Below are 26,230 nucleotides of genomic sequence, written 5' to 3' on the forward strand. Positions count from 1 at the left end.
GACAGCTGAACAGTGGACCACTCGTTGCTTGTGCAAAAAGATATGCTCAGGCTTTATTAATCTAAAGATGGCGCTGGGTAGACAGATTAGGTGTATAAATTATCTTCACACTTACCAGATATAAAGCAGCGTAGAACTTATAGCTTCCCTTGACGGAACTCCAAAACATTGTCAGGGTTCCATCCACACAACCCTTGGTCCAAGGGTGAATAAGTTCGCAACACTTTGTTCCCGCCGTAGCCGTGTCAAATAACATTTTGCTAGCCTCAACCATCTTGATTCAGTTCGTTCTCACTTGTTTTTAATGCGATAAAACAAATAATTTAACTAACCGCCACTCAATTCTACTATAGTTCTTTCAATAATTGACGAAACGATTTTGGTAAACTTTGACCGCACGAACACGACATTCCGATGCCAATCGGAATTATAACACGGCTTTAATAATTATCCATAGCCAAATATTCTTTAAAACAAAAAAGCGATGTTCTATTTATTTTTAAAAGTACAACTATCTTTTGGGGACTATGTACACGAATTTATCAATATCACAATGAATTTTAAGGCTAGTTTTTTGTACAATTCCCACTGTATTGTAAATGTTTTTTACTCCACGATATCCATGCTTGAAATTTGCAATAAATACATTGTTAAATGTGTTAAATGTGTAAATATATTGTTATTTTCGTTCAAAATCACGAACATTTGCAATCAAAGCTAGCTGTCAAATGACAGAAGATGAGTATCGCGATTCTGACATATACGGCAACGTTGCATGCCGACGCAGTGTTGCCATATTTTCAAAATGGAATTATAGTACAGAGCTTCCAAAATTATAGTATTTTGGCAAAAAATATAGTACGCGTTAAATGACGAATACTTTTCTGCATTTTCGAAAATGTATGCGTAAAGTAATAATTACCATCTCGTTTTTAAGGGGGATCCTATATGCCAACAGAGAACCTAGAGGAAAAATACGAAGCTAGTAATTTGAGAATTAATTCTTTTTGATAATTAACAATTTCAACTGTATTAATTATTAATAAATATTTATTAGAAAACATTTAAAAGATTTTTTTTTAAGTCAAAGATAAACTTACAATTGTAAAAAATATGTGAATTTTTAACATATTTGGTACATAGGTTACATTATTATTAAGTACATTATTTTTATGGTTATATTTATTATTAAAATTTAGTTTATTAAGTTTTCAATTTTTTCCCGTTTAGATTTTTGAATAATTCATAGTTTTAACATTTTTTATACCTATTTTAAAAAACATCGATTTTTATGAAAAGTATAAAGTATAAATGTGTATAACTTGAAATCCTTTTTATTTTTTTATTTTATAAAAATCGATGTTTTTTAAAATATATATAAAAAATATTAAAATTACAAGCTTCGTATTTTTCCGCAAGGTTCTCTGTTGGCAGATAGGATCCCCCTTAAGGCAATAATTCAAATGGAAAGTGATTAACGGCTCGTTTTTTTAGAGAAAAATTCAAATGTTAAGTATTTTAGTTCTCCCGGACAGCTTTAGCGCTATTTTTTATCTTTGCCTACTTTTTCCGGATTTTCAAAATTATAGTATTTTGGGCGTACTATACCTGTTTTATATCGTACATAGTACGCCGACCAAAATTATAGTACAAATACTATAATTACAGTACGATTGGCAGCACTGAACAGACGTTTCAACTATGTTCTATCCAGTGACTGCTCGCATGTATCGTAAACCAAAGAACAAAGTGTGCAAAGTCCAATGTATAAATTTGACTGCAAAGCTCAGCTGTACAAACTAATTTATCACTTCCATAAATTACTGGTATTTTTTCTAACAAAAATAATTCAGTTCACTAAATATATTGACCTTGTTAAGCAGCTTCCTTTTGGCTTTTGGCCACAGTCACGGTGCTGCTTTTGCATGAAGCATTGAAGCAGATAATGAGGTCGCTTCGTCAGAAAAATAACCAATAATTCAAAAAAAATATATACTAGTAATGTAAAAATCAATTGAATCAAAACAATCCTGTGGTGATAACTAGGCATAGGATTTGTATTTTAACACTCAATGACAGTTTTTATTGAATAAGCAAAAAACTGATACCTAGGTATAAGTCTATTTACTGGAAGCCAGGCGGGAACAGTGGCGATTTTTTATAGTTGATTTTGGCAAAATTCAAGAATGATAACCTAACAAATAATCCAGTATATCGGCTATTTTCAAAATTTGTTTGCCTCTGACTTCCACTAAACAGACAAGAACCAAAAAAATGTTAAGCCTGTCAGCGCCCCAAGGGAGACCTCCAAACTAATCAAAGTCTCGGATTTTCTTTTACCTTAAACCACTACTGTTTGACCATAATATTATTATTAGTGTAAATAACGTGTAGTATACTAAAATATCCATAAATATCAGACATATTCAATTACCCTTTGGTCAGTAAGCTATAATATTTCTCCTAATATTAAACCATTAAAGCACAAACGTATGTCTATTATTACTCTCTTGTTTTACAGCATATCTCAGATTGTTTATTAACATAGTTAATTATTTAATACCTACTTATAGTTAACGTAGGTACCTACAGACCTACAAACTTATTTGTAGAATGGCCAGAAATGGAACTACGAACTACCATACTATAGGACGCCATTTTAAAAATTTCATTTGAATGTCACATTTTGTTCAGTTACGAGTTTTGATTGGGCAGTTTTCGACAGTGGCTCAGATAAGTTTGTTGGTCTGTAAGTAGGTATTTATGTCATCAAGATTACAATACATCACCAGCTATATAATATATACCCACCTATTGGTCAATTAGGCAAAACATGGATATTTATAATGATAACATGTCTACGCAACGCAATCTGATTTTTACTTCAATAATAATTATGGAAGTTTTTCTCATTTTTGCAATTCACGTTACGACAGTTGACTATACATGACATTCATTATATTGTTGTATTGCCATTTCACTTGCCAAAGAGATGCATCGCTTTGTTGCCGGAAGAAAAATGAAATTTATAATTAAATGGCGGTAAATTTGTAACAGTAGAATACGTATTATTATTGCAAAGCTGCGTTTGAACTTATTAATGCTTTGGAAATTACATATTAATAAGCTAATTAATATAAATAAGGAAATAAATAGACATTACAATGGTAGAATTAAAATGAATGTTCTATTTTTGAAATGTCTTTCGTTCGTTAACAGTAGGAATGTGATATCACGACATACTTATGTATACGATTTACCTACATCTTTACGACATGAACAATAAAAGCTAATTTCGTCTAATTCGGGTGCAATATCCAGCGGTCAACCGCAAATAAATTTTATCTCGAAATGACATGCTACAACCCAATTTTCTTTTACAGGAGTGTCTCCTATTTAGGTATTTACTTGAGTGTCGCATTGCGGTGATAAGTATATTTTATGGCGGTGATCATAGACTAATACTACTTCTACTATCCTCACATTCTTAGCATGTCCGTTGATTTTCTATAATAATTATTTCGAAATGACTAGAATAGGTAAAAGTATCTAATTATTATTTCACATTTTACACAACGCGAATTGGAAAATAACACAACTCCTTGTTTTTTTTTAAAATTCTTTATTTTGTAAAATTACAGGGCTTATAAATACGTCAAATAAAAAATAAAACACACACACATTATAATTACCATATTAAAAAGCTAAATTAAAATAATGACAATTTTGGCAATTCAGAGAGAAGCAGTATTTTTGTATACAAACTAAAATAATATTTAATTCTAATAACTTACTTACTTTGCAGTATTGTAACAAAAATATTTTACTAAAATAACATAGAAAAATAAAATGATTGAACGTGCAGTGACATCTATTAAAAAATAGTAAAGTTAAGTAAAATGATAATGCAGAACTCTGCATGGTAGAAAATAGTAATTAAAACCACAAGGTAACGAAATATTTATTATGAAGCACAAAAAGAGATATAAAAACTATGTATTCAACGAATTATTAAAAAGATTAAGTAAATAAAAACATTCACAATTACAAAAAATATTAATAAATAAAACAAGCACTCATCTGGCAGTAAAAAAAGTTTTAAACTTAAGTACCTAATTGAAATAATAGTTATTTTAGATTAGATATTATGCCTTGCAATGGAAAGTCAGTATTCTGTGTGAAATAAAAGATGGCTATCTTTCTACAATCAATTACTGTACTACAAAGTGGTGAAATATAACTGTTTTGAATTCATTTTTACAACTTTATTGAGTCATACTATTATTATAGAGATATCCTTAATTATTCTTTCCCTAATTAGCTAATTAATTGTTTAAATACACCTTCAATTTATTAGGTATTATCAATAATTTGTAAAATAATAGAAAATGTGATAGCTGGGAAGGTCTTGCAGTGACGGATGAATGTTTTATGTTTGGCAGTACAGACAACAGAGTTTACAACGATAGTGAAATGGCATGAAATTGCTCCTTAGATTCGGCGAAGACGTTGATACCACTCATATCATTCACTGACTTTTGGGATTCTTTGAATACAACAGAAAGTCAGTCAATCACAGATCCTGCCAAGCCAAACTTATGCGTTATGCATCAATGCATGTCACTCTGTGAATGGCTTTGGTCTTTACTACATTCAGATGAAGAGTTGACGGTGAGCCTATTTAATTATGCCATCAGAGTACCTACTCCAATTCACAATATTGAAAATGACCCTATCTAACTCTGCAGTACTAAAAGAGCGATCTACACGCTGCACGGATCATGCTCACTCTATGCTTTGATGCTGGAGAGTGAAAGGGTGAAATAAGTAAGTAAGTAACATAAAGACTTTCCAATACATCGGGCAAACTAACGCAATGTAATGTTTAATCGACTTCCTCAACGGTGGGTCCCCCCTTTCCTCCGGGCGCGGCGCCTCCGTTGCCACCTCCACCACCGTGCAACTTCATCATGACGGGCTGGCACTCTCCCTGTACCTCCTTCAGCTTGTGCTCGTACTCCTCCTTGTCGGCGAGGCTGTTGGCATCCAGCCATGACAGTGCTTTGCGGCATGATTCGATCACTTGGTTCTTTTCCTGGTCAGTGATCTTGCCACCCGTTGCACTCTCCACCGCCTGTGAAAAGATTTATTGGAGAATTAATGCTTTGTCACATGAGGCGCCCAGTATCGAAGTGGGCCAAAGGTACCTTGATGTTTTTACAGGAAGGGCGATAAACTGTAGTTATACTTTTGAGAATGTATATTTAAGTATTATATTTTTCTTAATATACTATAATCTTTCCTGAAAGTGTAACTTTACAAAGCTCAATTTGAAATCTAAAATATGCTCTTGGTCACTTTTGATACTGACTATTCAGTTTGGCCGTTTTTGATGCTAGAAAATTATAAGAGTGGTAGATATCGATATAAAGAATGTTTTGGCTTTAAAATGTAAAAAAAAACGCTGAAAAGCGCCTTTGGCCCACTTTGATACTGGGCGCCTCATATAAATATTGACAAATAATTGAGGGGCTGAGGATTAAAGAGATCCAAGTGCATGGGTAATAAAGTTCAGATAATTAACTTCAAAGTAAAGTTATTCTTCATTTTTCATTTTCAACATTCAGTAAATGAGGTCATGTCAACGTTGATATTTCTTCATTAGTGGGTGAAATGACACAATATGGCAAGGCCGAGATATTCAAATGAGATATATTGCTATGAAAATAACAACACTATTACTTTATAGACAGCATGTGGATAGATTTCACCACAGGGCATCCCTAGAAAAGGGGAAATGTAGTAAATCCATTCTACTATCCCCACGTTTGGTGCCTTGGTTTGTAGAGTATCCTTTGAAGAGAAGAGAAGAAGAGCTTAAGCTAATACTGAGGCGAAGAACTGGACACACAATAGATAAAAGATTTGATGTCCTCATGGGAAGAAGTCCTCATACAGCTCTGCGATGAATGTGATGTTTTGGAGGACGTTGTAGATATAGCAGTTCAATGCCCTAAATATGAACGTCACAGAGTACAGTTGCGAATTGCGGATATCTTTGAGAATGTCGACGAATTGAAAGGTGTCCTGGCAGTGGGTAAGACGGAAAAGCTTGGCAAAATTGTAACGTTCTTTAACAGAATTGGAGTGAGGACCTGATCGGCGGATCTTCGTCTAGATGAGAAGAGGCGATATGATAACGAGTCGCAGTCAAAGCCTCGGTAAAATCATAAAAAAAAATACTTTATATAGTACAGTTCATGAAATGTAAATGCTGGGAATAAAATCCTTATAACTTTCCAAGCAAATTACTTAAATATTTGAATGCCTTCTTCAAGCACGTGAATACTGGTTGTCACTTTTGTAACAGCCCTAGTTTATTCTATTGAACCACTCTAAATAGGTCTAGATATAAGATTTTGGGCAGCTAGGACTTTAATCATGAAGATTTGTAAACTTCTTAGTTGGTAGGTTAAATATTTATATCATTATGATACCCTATCCTTTCTCGTCATATGAATGAATACTGAAATGAATGACTGATGAAAGAAAAATTAATGAAAAACTGCCGAAATACAAGAGAAAGACAAAAGAAAATAGGTAGGTAAGTAAATTAGAAATATAATCCTATCTATCTATATATTATTTATTATGTATATATAATTCTGAATGATTCAAAACTAGGTTGGTAAATAAATGCTTGTAAGTATCAAGTCGACCTATCAAATATCTGATAATACCAAATTAATGTCCTGAATTGAATCTATACCGTCTGCAATCAAATGCATATGTACAATTTACTTGGATGCTATTTATAAAAAAACTGATTTGTGGAATTAAAATAATATACTTATATAATAATAAGGAATTTTATTAAATAAATACTTTCTCAGTTAACAACAATAATTACAAGATAAAAAGAACTTTTTATATACAACATTTTAAAATTTTCTGTTGAATTATTATGCTCAATATGCTCAAACTTTTGTTATGAAGTAAATAAAAAACAAACAAACAAATAAATATAGAATAGGTACTGAAATGTCATTTTGACATTTCATTTTGATTTCCATAGTAACGCACGTATATATATTAATAATTTAGTTGCTAGGACCACCCCCTTAGCAACCAATAATAGTCTTTCACTTTTTATCGATTCTTCTGAAATAATTTTCCATACAAAACAGAATTAACTGAAAATGAATTCAATTCTACTTAAAGATGGCTAAAAGTATTAAAAGAATGCATTGGCATCGTGTTCTGATAGGTACATTCTAAAAGTTTCAAATGTCTAGCTAGTCGGGAAGTTAGTTAAAAATCGATTGCAAGATTTGTACTGGATAGACAACTACCAGACAAACAAGAATATGAGCTAAGAAAAACGTGGTAATAACTTTGTTTAATAACTATTGTCACCTCCGAAAGGGGGGGGGGGGTAGGTAAGAGCGCTGGACTCCCCGTGAGGATGATGTAATGTCACGGTGATATCGTCTGCTGGCTTCTTTCGGGGACATGCTTATGTTGATTGACAACGCAGAATTATAGGCGAAAACAGGGCGTTTATTTGTCGGAATACATTTACAGGGAAGTAGTACAGCGTAGAAAATATTTAAAAACAAAAAAATAATTAAATACAAAATGGCGGGTGACACCAGCGGCCGCGGCCGACGTCTGCAGAGAGTAGAGACCAAAAACCGAATGAATCAACCTTTTTGGAGTAGGTTAACTCAGGCAAGAATTAAAAATATTACCTACAAATTCTGTCACTGAAAAATGACAAAAGGACAGCCTTTACACCCTATGTACCTGGCTGGTAGGTACATTGGGTGTCATATTTCTGAGAATTTTTGCTAACCACAGAAATATTCAACCAGACCTTTTCCAGGTACATGCTTTGAAAGGGACTGCATTTGCTGGGATTAACATTACTGCACTAAATTACAGCTTGCTTGTATGTTTAAAATTGAATAAGTATAAAATTTATAATGACGCTAGGTTTTACTTTGCTTGCTTCTAGAATTAATGTAGGTATAAAGAAAATGCAGGATTTTACATACATTAAGGGCTAGAATGATTTCATTAAATTTTGTAGAACTTGCAAAAGGGTGACTATAAATTTTCATACATCTAAGCTTACGGGCTAGAAATTTGCCTCGCAGTCGATCTGTTCATGTTTGCATGAATCAGCCTGGCAATCAACATGGCCTTAAATCCTCTGAGGATGCCATGGTTTAGGCGGTATCACTATCATAAAAATTTGATCTGGCTTCAGAGTTGACAATGTTGTGAAAGCAGTTACCTGTTTAGCGCTGAACAAATATCCTTCTAGCTGGTTTCTGGCCGTGACCTTTTCCTTCTGCTTATCATCTTCCTGCTTGTACTTCTCGGCATCGGCCAACATCTTGTCAATGTCATCTTTGGAGAGACGTCCCTTGTCGTTGGAGATGGTGATGCGCTCCTGCTTGCCGGTGCTGTTGTCCTTCGCCGACACATTGAGGATGCCGTTCGCGTCCAGGTCGAAAGTCACCTGAAGAAGATAATGATTACATTATTAGCATTACACAAGCGAAGAGTAGACTGATGTGTTGTAGATAAATAATATATAAACCTTCCATAATGGTAGGCAGATGTGATTGCATTATCCGCACAGGAAATCATGAAAGCAATCAAAAAAAATCTAATAATCTCTCTCTAATTGCCCTTCAAAACTAATAGACGTTCTTATTATTATCAAAACTCCACTTCGATCAAATGTATTGAATATTCTTTCAAATGGAGCCATCTGTGGTGTTTTCCATATATGAATTGCTGAAGGTAATAATTTCAGTTTGAAGTGCCTTTTTTGTAAACGAGGATATCAGAGGACGGTTCATGCAGCCTTTCACCAATATCTTAAAGTGGAGGTGCAACGTTGGATTTGGCCTGCCCTTTCTTCAAGCCCAGCAGATTTTAACATCCCGAAAGGCCACTATTTATTTTGTAGAGCTGCATAAGGATGCTGACATGAACTGGGAAGACGAAAAAAGGCTGGCGAGATAAATATTCCTAGAGACGACATGTGGTGTTCATATTTTCACCTTAGCAAGCTGAAATGTATAATGAAGAAATGATACTGTGGTATACTGACCTCAATTTTGGGAACACCACGTGGTGCTGGAGGAATTCCAGTAAGATTGAATGTTCCTAGAAGATTGTTATCCTTCGTCATGGCCCTTTCTCCTTCAAATACCTGGAAGAAACAAAACATTTCATAAAGCTTCAAAATTTACACATAATAAACTTTCAGTGACTTTAGGTAAAGTGTGAATACAGTTTTTATAGTCGAGAATTTTCAAAATGATAGTGGTGTTTTGAAGACTGATCTGACGGATTGCTATAATGTTTTACCTGAATGGTGACAGCGGGTTGGTTGTCAGAATAAGTGGTGAAGGTCTGCTGCTGCTTGCAAGGAATTCTGGAATTCCTCTCCACCAGTTTCGTCATCACTCCGCCGGCTGTCTCGATACCAAGAGACAGAGGAGCCACATCAACCAAGAGTACATCTTGAATCTTGGAGCTGAAAACAAAACAAGAACAATTAGGTAATCAAAAGAAATAAAAATGTGAATTTGATTCATGTCATTTTCGAGTTTAACTTAAGAGCGTACTTCGTGCGTGCGATGAAATTTTGGACTGGCTGCCAATCGAAGAGTGAAAGTCGAGCTGTGAACACGTTAATTTGTTTTGTGATGGCGTCGGGGGAATTAATTCTTAAATCGTGTAAAGATGACTAAAAAACGTTACCCATTTACTTGAAAAAGAAAACATGTCAATGAATATATTATTATTATTACTAATAGAACAATAAACTTAGCATTAAATGGACGCATGTTGAATTTTTATGACAAATTATGTTTCGTTCTGCACGTGTTGTTTGCACAATCTTCGCGACGCGTAGTCACGATCGTTTTAGACCGTGCCCCAGCTGAAGTATAGTCTTAATGAAACTAAAAGAATGACGCCATTTAATGTCGACTATGATCGAAACTCACCTTGTATCTCCAGTAAGAATAGCAGCCTGGACCGCGGCTCCATAGGCGACAGCCTCGTCAGGGTTGATGGACAAATTGAGAGACTTTCCTCCGAAGAAATCCTGCAGCATCTTTTGCACTTTGGGGATGCGAGTGGATCCGCCGACCAACACAACTTCGTGGATTTCTTTCTTGTCAATCTTGGCGTCAGTCAGAGCCCTCTCGACTGGAAGTAGCGTGGACCTGAACATGTCCATGCACAACTCTTCGAAACGAGCTCTGCTGATTTTAGAGTAGAAGTCGATACCTTCGTGGAGAGCGTCGATTTCAAGACTGGCTTCAGTGCTCGAAGAAAGAGTCCTCTTTGCCCTTTCGCACGCAGTCCTCAGACGACGAAGAGCTCTCGCGTTGCCTTTGATGTCCTTTTTATGCTTGCGGAGAAATTCTTCAGTGAAGTGGGTCAAAAGACGGTTGTCGAAGTCTTCGCCTCCCAAATGGGTGTCACCGGCGGTGGACTTGACCTGGAAGAGTGATCCTTCATCGATGGAGAGGATGGAGACATCAAAGGTGCCACCGCCCAAGTCGAAGATGAGGATGTTCTGGTCTCCCTTGAGGTTCTTATCGAGGCCGTAAGCAAGCGCGGCGGCTGTCGGCTCGTTGATGATGCGGAGGACATTCATGCCAGCGATGGCTCCAGCGTCCTTGGTGGCCTGACGCTGCGAGTCATTGAAGTAGGCGGGGACTGTAATGACAGCGTCTGTTACCTGGAATTCAAAATATGTAGGTACTAATTTATTATACCCACAATCAATGACTGAATAGAAAATGGAGCTTCGAGAGATGCTCATAATTATATTAGTTAACACGTTAGTCAGGTACTTATTTCGGTTTTAGTATTTTTCTTTAGACAAATTGAATGCATGTAGGTATCTAATTAATTACCAATGACTTTTGACAGTTTCTGCAAAATGAATAATATACAACATACGGACTAAAATTGTCACTAATTCGAAAAGCGTGGACAGTGACGTCCCGTGGGGGTAGACAGATTGAGCGTCGCTTGGGGGCGGCACTTACCCAAAGGGCGGCAAATTGAGGAGAATCATTAGGTATATATAGAAATGGCTACTTAAACTTAGTAGTAACGGAATTATCTTTCCATTAAAAAAATCAGCTCTCTGATTAGAAACAAGATGTATTAATTACTCAGTATAATAGTTTTAACAGGACTTTATTTTTTTGTCGGGTTCGCTATGTCTAGTTTACTTCCGTTGTCCTTGGACGTTACGTTCTTGGTGAACAGCAATGACACGTGTAGATTTGCGAATCATATTAGAATTATAGGTACCTAGGTACATACTTACTTAATTTAAAATTAATCCAAATATGTTTGCCAGTCACTCGCGAGTTTTGGAAGTTGTCAGGTGTATTTTTAAATGTACCTACCTACCTATCTGAAACCGTAGACTCGCAATATTATCTACTGAAGTAGATATGGCATTTAAATTTGATTTAGTGGTATATATCTTGTTAGTAATGTATCCATACAACACGTTTCTTATATATTGGAGGCATGAAAGGATGATAAAAAATACTGTATAAAAAATGTGGCATTTTGTCAAGCGACGTCGCTGAGCGTGGAAGTCGCGAGGGGTTTACGAGAGTTTACTAATTTTGTACTTTATAAAACAAAAAATGCAAGCCACGCCACGCCACTTCTTGTGAGATTTGCGGCTCAGATATGCGCCGATCAGCAGGTATTTGAGCGTGGTTCAGGACAATAATAAAAGCAACAGATTCACCTATAACCAATATCTGTGGTGGATCCTATATATTACGAAGAGTAAGTACTTAATTGCGAATGATTGTGATTGCTCACCTTTCCGCCAAGGTAAGTCTCGGCGACCTCTCTCATCTTGGTGAGCACCATGGAGCTGATCTCTTCGGGAGCGAAGGTCTTCTTCTCTCCCTTGTACTCGACCTGCAGTTTAGGCTTACCTCCGTCGGAGACTACGGTGAATGGCCAATGCTTCATGTCATCTTGGATCTTTTCGTCGTCAAAACGCCTGCCGATCAGCCGCTTAGCGTCGAACACTGTGTTCTTTGGGTTCATCGCCACCTGGAATATAATGACTCACTTTTATTTGATTTGCCATTTAGAAAACTTTATTCTAGACTTGTATGACAAGGGTTTTTTCCATGCCAAATGAGAGCTTTCGGAAAACTATTGAAAGTTGAAGGTGATTTTGGGAACTATCAATAAATTCCAAATATGCCAATGTGTCATATCTATGGAGTGATCTTAGGGTGACCATGGACAGGGACCAGGAAAATAAAAAGGATTTCAAGTTATACCAATATTTATAGTTTCATAAAAATTGATGTTTTTTAAAATAAATATTAAAACTATGTATTTGTCAAAAATCTCTTCATTACAATATAGAAAACTTAATAAACTAAATTTTAATAATAAATTTGACCATAAAATTAATTATAATAATAAGATGGGACCCTTTAACAAATTCACATTTTATTAAGTACATTTAAAAAAAAATGTAAGTTTATCTTTGACAGACTTTTGAGAAATGAATATTGTTTAAATAATTATGAATTATCAAAAAAATGTCTCAAATTGCAAGCTTTGTATTTTTCCGCTAGGTAGAGATATCGCCTTGGCCGCAATTTGAGGATCTATCACAAAATATATATAAACAGGTACCTAAGTAATAATAATCCTAATTGTGAGTCATATGCATCACAGCTGTATAACAATATACTGAAAAGCATTCTCTTGAAGACTCAATGGAACGGTTCGGTGGTGTCCTATCATAATATGGATAAAGTGTTACCTATATCCAGAAAATTAACTGTGTCATAAAGCAATAATATTTGAAGGAGTATTATTATAATAAATTGGTCGAATAGTAATAAATTCGCTTGTGGCGCAATTGTCGTTAATTTTATAAAACATTGTAATAAAAAATATCAAGTAAAAATTAGTTCTATAATATTTAGGTATCTACTTATACACTTATAGCTTAGTTATCAAGAGCACATGGGCGCGAATCGCTATTATTTCGCGAATATTTCTCTGACGTGTTATGATGTTATGTAGGTACTTATACAAATTATGTATGTTCGATGTATATTATGTTAAACTCTTATTAATTTTATACACGTGTGAATTATGAAAAAAAAATGTAATTTTCGCGCTGATTTTTAGTGATTCAAAACAGCTTTTCGCATCCTTAATAAATAATATTTTACGATGACGAAGAACAGAATAAATGGAATCTACATATTTTTTTATATTCTGCTGAAAACATAACAGTGGTAATAATATTATGAAGCTATTAATGTCGGGTGTTCGCTTTTCCGTCTGATTTTGTCACGTCACAATAAGTTTTCATCATACGAATAAAGTTTATCGGACGAGAACTTCCTCAATAAATATAATACAACGTAATCATAATAATTAACAGTAACTATACATCTACAATTTTATTCTACAACGTGTGAAAATAACTTAATGATGGGTGGGCGATAATACCTATCAACTTCCTCTCAGCGCGATTCAAAACATTCTTTCGACAATGTTTTAAATATTATCTTAGTCTAGATACTCTAGCTCAGGGGTAGTCAACCTTTTTATACCTACCGCCCACTTTTGTATCTCTGTTAGTAGTAAAATTTTCTAACCGCCCACCGGTTCCACAGTAATGGTGATTAATAAAGTAGGGAAGAAACTTTACTTTATAAAATTTATAAAGCAGTTACAGCAAGTTAATAATAATAATTACTTACCAAACACTTTATATCAGACTTTCGCTAAGTTTGGTAGAATAAATCTTTATAAAACAACTTACTGTAGTTAAATCTATCTTTTATTTATACTTTGCATGCATAGAAGCATGAAGTCTGATGAAATTACATGTAATTATTAATGAGATCATCGAGGCTGATGCTGCGAAACTTGTCACGTGGAATTTTATGAAAACATAATAAAAATGTTTTTAAAACCCCTACTGCCCACCATGAAAGCTGAAACGCTGGACCAGGTTGACTACTCCTGCTAGGTCGAATAATTTCCATGCGAAAGCTCTCGAAATTGACGCAAAAGCTCACAAAAATAAAGATAAATTATGATGAGCCAAATCAATAATAGGTAGGTGTAGGTATGTTGATATTATTATTACTCCCATTCATTTTCCAATTTAAATACATAATCCTGTAAAATATTAAAACCTTCTGGATTATTTATTTATTTGTTTATTAGAAAGAAGAGTATAATAACATATAATGGTAGTAAGTTTAGATAAGAAGAGACAGAAAGATTTTAAGTAAGTATATAAATATTAAAATAGAAACAATTTAAATTTTAATGGATTTAGTTTTGCACTATTCCAATTGAGTCGTTTTTTTGCGACCGGGTTTCGCCTTTCTGCATCTTCAGGCACTATGTGCACTCACCAAAAGGTAAATACACACTGACAACGAATATCTATAATTAATTCTAACTTATATAATAAATTAATACAATAAAGTAGGTAAAAACTTTATCATCTACCAATTAGGTCAAGGATCACAATAAAAATATAACCAAAACATTATGAAAGTGTTTGTAAAACAACCCCTATCACTAATAATACAATCAATAGGCGTATACATCGTCAAAACCATAATAATTGATCATTAAATACTAATCAATAAATACTACATTCAAGAGGTGTAAAATCGTCAATACTGGGAATTTAATGGAGTTAACTAATGAGATATGTCAATAATACCTAACAGTCTTTAAAAGCTTATAAACACATATTCTTACATGCTACTTTTTCAATAATATATATTATATACATATATAACAAATCCACAAATAAGCAGACATACATACCAGGAATAGTACAAAACTTAAATCCATTAGAATTTAAATTCAAATCCCATCAAGTACCTAGGTACCTTCGGTCGATAGTATTAATATTAAAAACAATTTAGCATATTTAAAAGGTCCACAAAGTTTGTGGTACAAATTATAAAAAAATAAATCAACCTTTACAGTGCTAAATAGGCTAATCGCATGGTACACAGCATTATGAAGCGTCAAACCGTCCCGTGACGGGTTATCATGAAGAGAGCAAAATTACGAGTGATATTGGCGGGAATTTCTTTTCTGTGGGCGGGAACATAAAAATTAATAGATCCCAACCAGTACAGACGGATAGCCAACGAAAATGTAAAATTGATCAAACACAGAACTCGAATTTCATATACTTACCTACTACGCGCCGACAACGTCGTAAAAAAACACTTTAGTTATGGGGAAGATGCAATGACATTAATATGGACGAAGCATCTAGAAAATAAAATGACACTCACTTTGTGTCGGGTCTGCCGGATGGCGAAATTCATATTTTAATATCGGTATCCTACGCTCAAATGAACATTCTGCTTGCAAGCGGTCTGGCGACACCGCTGGGTCTGCCCATACAAAATTCCTGACTGTCAGGTTTCGACTCCACCGTTATTATTGTGTTACAAAATGCCAATGTGCCTAGTTAAAAATTGTAAAAAAATCTACTAAACACTCCAAAAAAGATGGGATATCACTTTGCATGTGTTAGTATTATTTATTATTTATAAAATGCCATTTTAAGATATTGATGAATGTTTATTCAATGCAATTGAATGACAGGAACCATTGGACAGTCAGTCGCCTGTGATTCGCTGAGCTCACTGGCGTCTAATCTCCGAGAAGTCGTAAGTAACCGAGAATCTGTTTCTAACGCAATGAGTCATGACACTAATACGCCATTACAATAAAGGTTATATTACTATAAATTCTCGAAGCTTGTATCGCATAATGGAAACGGATACGTCAATGGTCACGTGACATCTACCTATACATCTGTGAATGACTTTCATGCACAATTTCTCGTGCGCGCCGGGTATGAAGTGAGTCGTCCATTTAATATGTCATTGGGAAGATGCATGTAAGATGACATGTAGACCTCAGAGTAATGACATAGAGAGCGCATATTATTCGACAGAATGAAGCCGTGTATCTTGCGTATAACGTACAGTACTGTGCGAAAACATCTTCTTGGCTAACGCTGTTGTTTATAAAATGGGAGGAGCTTGTAGTTTATGATGGAAGTGCGGTTAAAAATGGGAGGAGCATGTTAGTTCACAGTTTTAACACGTAGCCAAGAAGATGTTTTCGCACTATAGAACCTCGATTTTATTATTGTCAGCTTAATTATGAAACGTTATACCTACCATCGTGTTGCTTCTCAGTACGGCTACCAAATTTATACAAGATCCCAGGGGCGAAGGTTTGGCACTATTAATTTCAGATGCATCATCTACCTATCCAAAATATTTTTTTTTTGTTTTTGTTTTTCTGGTTTATCTATGAATCCTCAGTGGTCCAATTATCAGAGTAGTAATAATAATAATAAATATAGTAAAATTAAACCACTTTTGGTAATTAAACCGGAACTAGTTTCTGACAGTCATATAACCAGGTTTAGCTGCAATTGAACTGAGCTTAATATTGCGTTATGTTTCTGTAGGTAGATATTTGATTAGCTTTAAGAACTGTACGATGTACCAGACTATTTGCTGAGACAAAATTTTCTTGCCAATTCGCCAAAGTAATATATTTTGCCGGCTTCACGTTCTAAAACCTAACTACTGCATTCATATATCTTCTATCTTACTCTAACGCATATTGAGGAGAATGCTCTGTTACTTACACTTAAGGTTACTTTTTTTCTGGGCCCAGTACATATAATAAAAAAAACTTAATAATATTTTATATTATGTGGTGAATACCAATCAATTAGTGTTAAACATATTATTAATTTATAGATTATCCCGAATCACCAGCAAGTAAACTATTGCATCGCGTGAAAAGAGCACTGCTTTATCATTATTTATCCGAATACCAGAAAAAAGCTTTCATAAATAATTAAAGATGAAATGTAGGTACGTACGTGTGGGAAAGTTGGCTTAATAAAAGGGAGGACAGATCGCGCAGCCCGAAAGTTTATGAATAATTACCACGAAAACACAAGATGAGCTTTTTCATTATGAATGGAGGAAAGCTTTCAGGAGCAATAAGATGCGATAATATATTACTGCTATTGTTGTGCGAGAGGGATGGCAGTAATCGCTGAGTTATTATTACATCGGTTTGTAAACAATGCGGTCTCTTGTGAGTGGCTAGTGGTGAGAACGGAAATAAAGCAGAATATTATCGGAACCATCACAGAGACTGCTCAACGCGATAATAATTTACGGCGTCAGTGTTGATATCGTTGCGAAGAGCTTTCCGGCTATAACGAGGAACAATATTGAATATCGCATTTCACCGACTGCTGCGAACTTCGGAAAAGCTTAGTTAGATAAATAAATTTTTGAGAAAATCCAGTAGATCGTTTATGATCTCAATTATGAACACAATAGTGACGTCTTAATACCTACATTTTATATACAATAAGGCATTGTCTCGAAAGCCTAATATTGATAGATAATATTATTAGGTATTGAAAGAAAATTTAGAATTTTTTTTTGAAAAAAAGCCGTTGACGATTTGATAGCTAATTAACAAACTTGACTCTGACGTGAGCATGGCCCCCACAAGGGGGGGCTGACAGGGCTCTAGCCTGGGGGCGCGGGCTCAGGAGAGGCCCGACGAGGTGAGTCGACCAGATACGTGAGATAAATACATATCACAAATTTGCTTTAATAGTAAAAAAAGTAGCTTGCGTGCTATTTTTCTTCGATAGTATGTACTAGTTTTAAATTACGTGGTTGTACGATACAATTTTAATTGTGTATCAATACTCGACTTCTCCATAATTCAAATGGATGTATTAAAATATACAATAAAAAACTAAATATACACATTAATTTTACCGCGTACACCATTTGGAACGCTACTGTAGAGTGTCACACTACCTTTATAATTAGCGATAGGCAGGGGGGGCCACGGTGGCCGCGCGGCTTAAGCGTTGGACTATAACGCCGTGGATCCCAGGTTCGAATCCTGGGTCTGGCAAGTACACATATTGTTTTTCAATTTGTGTGTGTCAGAGTATGGACCTAATAGGTTGAGCAAGTAGCTGACATCCATTTCTCGTAAAAAACAAAATCTGTCAATACAAACCTCTACTCTGTGGAGGCCCATATGATCCTATTAGGATCGGACATGGTCAAAAAAAAGAAAAGGGGGGCCCACCAAAGATCCTAGCTTGGGGGCCCGCTTCACGATGTGGGGCCCATGGACGTGATTGTTCATATAAATAATAACAGTTCAGCATCTCTCACACCTGTAGACTAATAATTGTAACATCAATTATTGATGCCGAATTGTAACAATATTGAATTATTCAAAGAATACTTATATCGGTATCTCTGTAGCAAATACACATTGTACGAATGTTACTACGAATTAAACTACTTAGCTAATAATGGCTTTCATATAATTTAATTATTCGCTCTAGTAACCATTTATTCAGCTTCACTTTCATAAAATACAAAACCTCTGTGTAGAAGATTTTTTTTAACCTATGACTTGTATCTTATTCCCTTCCCTTGACAATTTATCTAACTAATTTTAGAGACAATTATACATAACCTAAATCGGTACAGATTTATACCCCGTTTACACGTGCATGGATTTACTGCTGACAGTACGTATTATCGCGGCCTTAACATGAAAATGCACGCGTAAACATGTATTATCCTGCAAGTTGCAAGATTGCATGCATGAATCAAAAAAGTTCGGAAGCTTCTAAATTTTCAGATTCAACAAATTCACATTTTATTACATTTTTTTACAATTTATTATAAGTTTATCTTTAACTTAAGATAAAAAATATTATTCTTTTTAATATTTTCTGATACATATTTATTAATTAATACAGTTGAAATGTCTCAAATTGCAAGCTTCGTATTTTTCCGCTAGGTGCCTCTGGTATGTAAAGACATCGCCTTAAGCCGCGCGGCCATCGTGGGTGTAGTCGGTACATATTATTATCAACCATTCATATCGACACCTCCTACGTAAAAGGTCGTAACTGCGTTTTTGGCTATTTTGACTTGATTACTTGACTTAAGATTAGGTAAGTATCGAATTTTTGAATCAATATTTTATAGACATAACTAAAATATTACGATTCCAGCTTTTAAATTAAGTTTGTGGTGTCATAAAAAATATTAAAATCGTATTATTGAAAAGTTACCATTTTGCAGTTCCGACCTTATACGTAGGGGTGTCGATAGTATTATCGTGATTTCAGAGAGTACATTACACAGTGTTACATTTTTACGTGAAATCGCCCACGGAAAATTCTTGCTCGACCGTTATACAGTGAATCGAGACGACAGGCCGGAGGCGATTGGGAGAGGAGTCATTTCTCTCCTCGTGGAGAAGAAGTCTGGCCAGGAGAGAGAGACGAGGGAGTGGTTAGGAAAATACACTATCGTGTAGTTATTCTTAGCGAAAATAACTCTGAAATATTTCTGAAGCGCGTGTTTTACTGGTTTGCTGTTTCGCTGGACTCGCTGACTCGATCTGACATCGATGATTTTACTGCGATATGAATAAATCAATAATTAACGCTGTCTCTAATATAGTAATCTGTTGGGATACCAATCCCGGGATCCCGAGCTATTTTCGATACCTATGAATGCCGGGATTGATAAACATAATCCCGAAACTTTCGGGATTGATTCTTTTATCGATTTTTATTGAAAATAAAATAAAAACGAAAATATAACAAAAAGTACTTTTAATAACAACTACATTAGAACTACACTACATTAGAAATAAACTGAGTTTGAATGAAGTTTGATTTATACCCATGTGTAAGTTGCCGATTCATTTTATTTTTTCACACAAATTAATAAAAATGAGAAAGATTGAAAAAAACAATGGTTCGCACTTTTAACAAAGTACTTCCACCTCTCATACGTTTTACGGCAGTTTCATATTTGCTGACTAATTAGATTTATGAAGCGGAAAGGCCATAAGTACACCATGATTATTTGCTTTACTATTTTAAATATCACTAATCCATTCATTAACTCTTTACTATCAGAAACAGCAATCTCATATTAAATTCACATTATTATTTATATCACAATATTATTTACTCCATTAAACTTATGTATTTCCAATATTCAACTTATACAATATTAACAATAAATGTCTTAAATAGTATAAATTATACTAGATTTATTTTTGACCGATTTTATCAATGTTATTATTTGTAAATATAAAATTTTTATATTAATAATGGAAAAAATGCCAATCCCGGGACCTGTCCCGGGATCCCGGGATTGTCAAATTGTAATCCCGAAATCCCGGGATCAGAATTTTCGCTCGGGATTGGATTCCCTAATCATCTGATTATTCTATTGAAATGCACATTGATCAATTATAAACAAATAACACATACTATAAATTAACTGCCTGATAAAAACAAAAAATTATAATGCAATTCTACTCTCATAATAAATATCAATAGGTAGTCATCTCATAACTCACATGTTTGCCAAAATAGAGTTAGAATATTTATTAGGATGTTGTGTATTTTCCGTAGTTTTGCAATACTGCTAATCAAGCCACGTTTTCACGGTTTATAAAAAAAGCTTTTTTAATAATTATTGATAGCTGTTGAAAAAGCCTTGCTAAGCGGATAAAACCGGACCCGGTTATTTATATCATTGATACCTGAATTAAAAAAAAAGAAATAATCAAATTTATAATTATTACGTTCTGAAAAACAACGGAGATATTAAAAATCGTGATTTATCCTCCTGCAGAGCCGATGCAATTTCTATTAGGAATCTACATTTCATGAAAATTATTGTTCTTAACACTAATTTTTAGTTATAATAATATTATTATGTCAATATTGTTTGTTATCGTACATTAAGTAAACAATGCAAAACCGTCTGCCTACATAGATTAATTATTATTTACCAGGGTCGTCATATCTTTCCATGAAGGATCATGCATTCGTATTTTTTATACAATATAACTATCATATTATTTAGAAATATAAATTCAAAAATAAATACAATACAATCATACGTTACATCACAAATTATAACAACACATCAAAACGTCCAGTCTAAAGTATTGTTTATAGCCGCCGTATTTCAATGCACCAACGTAGGTACTACTATTTATCATGTTTTCTATTTTAAATATCTATTAACAAACAATTATATTATATTAATGCTATACCTCGGTTGAGGCATGGTCTAAAAAGATCGTGGCTAGGCGATGCGCGGATTGCGGGTCGCGGGTGCAAATGACGCATGCCGAACGAAATATAATTTGTCATATAAATCCAACATGCGTCCATTTAATGTTATGTTTATTTAGAAAGCGGCCGTGCATATCCACGGTTGTGCATATATGACGGGTGGTGGTGGGCACTTTAACATGTTCTATTAGTAACAATAATAATATATTCATTGACATGTTTTTTTTTTCAAGTAGATGGGTAACGTTTTTAGTCATCTTTAGAATTTTCTAAGAATTATAACCCCCGTCGCCATCACGAAACAAATTGACATGTTCCCAGCTCGACGTCCTCTCTCCGAATGCCAGCGAATCCAAAATTTCGTCACGCCTATAGTTGAAAATTATTTGCCGTTTCACTGATGTATCGTCTTAAGTATATACATTCGTTTTAACACTGCAACAAGCCATTAGGACCATTAGGTAATGACGGTAGTGTAGTGAAACAGTAACGTTGTTAGTAATTAAGTGAAATATCCAGACTTAATAAGAGAAAATCACGTACATATATTGTGACCTCATCAGAAATCAAAACCGCTGCCGCTATGAGCATGAATGGCCATCAATTTCAACCACACTTAAAAAGTTGTGGAATCATCATCAATTAGTGTTTAAAAACAAACAGTTCTTAGGACTCCCACTAGTTAAAGTCTAATCGATATGAAAACTAATTGGTAATAATGACTAATATAATTTATTGTTGTATGAACACACAAAGTTTCTCAGAGTAAACTTGTGATGTAAAATCACCGATGGCATTTGTATACAGCATATTATAAAACCACAATAATAGTAAGTACATATATGTAGGTAGGTATACCTATTCAGTAGAAGTCATTAAAGTTATTTTCATATTACGAATATTATAAAATGTAAATACAAATTATAACAAGTAGAGATGCTGCGATTTGAGAGACGCACATGACTGGATCGGTTGCCAATTTTGTTTAAAGTATGATAAACCCACCACAAAATACAACCGGTCACGGTTAGCGAAAAGATGAATATGATTTAAATATTACGTTCTTAAACTGGCTTACTGGAAAACTGAAAATAATCAGTGAACAGACAATAATTCTGTCAGGCAGTGCTTCGAACCCTTTCGTCAAGGCACACTATTCAAATTTCATGAATTTCGCTGTACAATAAATATTATCAGATCAACGACTGAATTACGGTTGTTTGGAAGATATTTATTACGTGCAGTTACATCCCCAATTCACTTATGGAATGAACACAAAAGATGAATTATATTTCCAATAAGTATATCTACACCTGTCCGTAAAGAAATTAAACACTTCGTCAGCTGCATGCAGAACTATTCTAACTTACATTTGAAATTTTTGAGGAGAGAGTTTTTTAAACAACTTACTGAAATTATTTATTATCTAATGGATGCATCATATTTTAGTAGGATTATTGATGAAAAAATGGTGCATACATTTGTCTATATAAATAATAACTAACTGAAGTACCTAGGCTGTTTAAAAAAACTCTTCTGCAAAATATTTCAAATGTGAGATGGAATAGTTCTGCATTCAGCTGACGATTTGTTTCTTTTTATTTAACACTACAACAGGCCATGTAGTCAAATGACAGTAGTGTATTTAGTAGGTAATATAAGAGAAATATATTATTGTGACCTCACCGAACCAAGCTCGGGGCCCCGTGATAAAAGACCAGCGCCTTACGCACTGGACTACGAAGGCATTTGTTTTAAATTCAATGCATTTTCACACCTGTGAACATTTCTATCAAATTGATTGTAGTTTAGATAGTCTGTGTTGTAAAAAATTACGAGACTTAATCAAAACAAGATTCCACAACACACTGAGAACATCGTTATGCATGGAAATTCGTATAAATACAATTTCGGAGCATTGAAAGCGAGGTAACATTTTTAGTAAGTATACCGGTTGCATTGACTGGCAGAGCTGTATGACTAATAATTGTAATATAATATGAAATACCAGCACCACGACATGTAGCACTGGGAATTGGCATAAATTTCGTGGTATTTTTTTTCGTAATATCTGTTTATTTGACTTAATCTGTGATAAATACATAAGGTATATTTGTAAATAATTTTCTATAACTTTAATATAGTTTTTATATACAATGGTAATTTGTTTAGCTACGCGCAGATGTATGTCTGCTTTCGTGTCCGGAAATATGTGCGTATGCAGTTCGCCGTATCACATTTCACCGTGAAATGTTATATCGGAAATATATGGTCGTATAAGACCGTCCAACCTATTTGGGTCATATAGTACTGAGATATAATTCATGACTAAATAAAACACGGCTCTTGCCGGTTTATAGGAAGCCAGCGGCAAACCAATTTTGAAAATAGCCGATATACTGGATTATTTGTTAGATTAGGTTAGGTTAGGTTTTCATTCTTGAATTCATGAATTTTGCCAAAATCGTCTATGAAGATCGAATTAATGTTCATATTGAATCTAATAAAATTGGAGACCGTATAGTATACGATCATCTCTTTCCGATAAGAAAGCTCACGGCGAACTGTAATACGGTGAAAATGTAATACGTACAATTTACATGTAACCGTCTGTCATTGATGGTGATTGCCTTCAATGTATTAACGTTTATAATTCTATCTACCTGAATACGATTCATAAAAACTAAATACAATTCAATATTTTAATCCACATATCCTTACAACTTAATCTGTAGTGTACTGTGGATCGCATTACCATCAAACTATGGAGTGGTTTCTCGAATCAAGCCATACTGCTATTCAATTTTAAATTGAATTTTGAGCATACATACCTACATCAAACCATTATTACATAGGTCATAGATACTAAATACCTACATACCTATATCGTAGTAAATCATTTTTGAGGCATTATTTATTACTTATCTAACGAGAAAATAATATAATAATTGCCTCTAAGTAGGTTAGATTTATTTTAAGATCAAAATGATATTATGATTGAATGCTTATTAAAGATCCTAATAAGGAAAGTTTTATTATCTTTTTCAATCGAAGCCAAAAAGTTTTGTATTTATATTCACATATTTTATTATAATGAATATTTTTTTATGGGACTTAAAGATTATATTATTACCTAAGTATATCAATTTTAGACAAGAGTTACCTACAATTAGAAAAACACCGAGGTTTTAAACGATAATAGTTTTAATATTAATACTATCGACCGAACGTACTTGTTGGAATTTGAATTTAAATTCTAATGGATTTAAGTTTTGTACTATTCGAATCTGGACAAATCTGGATTCAAGTACTTGGGTGCCACGGTTGCCGATGATGGTGGTATTTCTAGTGAGCTTGGAATCCGCATGGGTGTGGCGGGCTCTGCGTTCAACCAACTTGGAGTCGCATGGAGGTCAAGGCTGTATTCTGTGAGGACCAAATGTCGTTTGTTTAACGCGTGCGTGCTATCTGTGCTCCTGTATGGCTGTGAGACATGGCATCTTACTAAGCTTCAAGAGTCACGGCTTTTGAGCTTTGAGAATCGATGTATCCGCAGAATCTTAGGGGTACATTGGTACGACCGCGTTACAAATATCCGAGTTCGTGAGCAGACACAACAGCCTTCGGTGATTGAAGTTATCACGAAGAGACGATTCACGTGGCTGGGACATGTATTCCGGATGCCGCCAAAGAGTGCGGCACTTCGTACCCTTGTGGCACAGCCTCAAGGGTTCCGTCGCCGTGGCCGGCCCTCCCTCACCCTGCAGCGATGCTACAAAAGCGACCTACGTGCTGCAGGTCTGACATGGCGGGAGGCACAGGAGTTGGCGATGGACCGAGGGAAGTGGCGCCAACTTGTGCTTGCCCTATGCCCCAATGTTGGGACGTGACAGGGTGAAAGAAGAAGAAGACTATTCGATTTGAGTCGTTTTTTGCGACCTGGGTTTCGCCTTTCGGCATCTTCAGGCACTATGACATACACTCACCAAAAGGCAAATACACACTGACGTCTGACTGAAAAACGACTCAAATGGAATAGTACAATTAGATAATAGTTTTAATCGATTTAATTATAAAAAACTAAAATGATTAATATTTTAAAGTACCTATTTATTATTTTATGTCTTTCATGATTAATTAACGTCATTGAATTAAAAATTAAAATACAATACATCGACATAATATTATTATAGTCTATCAACGTCAAATGGCGAAATCAATCCCATATGTTTTAATCAAGTGTGTGCTCAGATATTATATAGAATAGTAGTGATAGTACGAGTACCTTGCAACTAATTGGCGTGAAAAATAGCCCATACGTCAGTTAATATTCGGCGACATAATATGACATGACATGACACACATTGTATCGATTGAAAGATGCAAATATGGCAAGATTAATTATGTACATCCGTTTTATATGGCAACATACTCAAAAGCTTAGTAACCAATTATTTAAAGTTCAGCCAACATAGGGTGGGTGCTATAGTAATTGGACAGATTATAGCAATAGGGCACTCCAATTTTCAACTTGCATAATAACACTACATTAACATAAGTAGAGTTGGGTTTCGGGAATTTCCCGACAGGAATTCTCGAGAAATTTTCGAGATTTTTAATCCCGAATCTCGAGAATAGCAATTTTTATCATTTCTTTATTATCAAATATTAATTGAAAAAACGATTTTCTATTTGAAAAAAGTGGAGAGAAAACACAAAACGTTCAAAGACTGATCGGGGCATTTAACACAACGTTGACTCAAAATGAGCGCAATTTTTGCAACATCAGGGAATATTGTGTTTCAAAAGCGTACGCGATTGTCCGTGTTTTTTGAAATTCCATTTTAATAAGTAATGTTTTCAATTATTTTTGTTTTCCTACTTCTATTTTGTTTATCTTCTTACATAAATAAAAAAAAATCATATTTTTTTGGAATT

General features: G+C 34.5%; 2 protein-coding genes across 2 annotated transcripts in view; both read right to left on the minus strand.

Annotated features, from left to right (window-relative positions):
- LOC147073109 (transmembrane protein 135-like) overlaps positions 1–747 on the minus strand; it is a 39,937-nt gene extending 39,190 nt beyond the window's left edge. Inside the window, exon 1 of the mRNA XM_085945328.1 lies at positions 116–747. Within this exon, the coding sequence (XP_085801454.1) occupies positions 116–274 (159 nt within the window). The 5' untranslated portion in view covers positions 275–747. The remainder of the gene's footprint in view (positions 1–115) is intronic.
- A 2,866-nt stretch (positions 748–3,613) lies between these two features.
- Hsc70-2 (Heat shock protein 70 cognate 2) overlaps positions 3,614–26,230 on the minus strand; it is a 32,517-nt gene continuing 9,900 nt past the window's right edge. The window contains exons 3-8 of the mRNA XM_085945512.1: positions 11,890–12,129; positions 10,032–10,774; positions 9,388–9,556; positions 9,128–9,229; positions 8,300–8,527; positions 3,614–5,134 (exon numbers count right to left, since the gene is read on the minus strand). Of these exons, the coding sequence (XP_085801638.1) occupies positions 4,886–5,134; positions 8,300–8,527; positions 9,128–9,229; positions 9,388–9,556; positions 10,032–10,774; positions 11,890–12,129 (1,731 nt within the window). The 3' untranslated portion in view covers positions 3,614–4,885. The remainder of the gene's footprint in view (positions 5,135–8,299; positions 8,528–9,127; positions 9,230–9,387; positions 9,557–10,031; positions 10,775–11,889; positions 12,130–26,230) is intronic.

Source organism: Rhyacophila brunnea, unplaced genomic scaffold, assembly GCF_057557595.1.
Source record: "Rhyacophila brunnea isolate RB1 unplaced genomic scaffold, BYU_Rbru_1.0 scaffold_18, whole genome shotgun sequence".
NCBI lineage: Eukaryota > Metazoa > Arthropoda > Insecta > Trichoptera > Rhyacophilidae > Rhyacophila > Rhyacophila brunnea.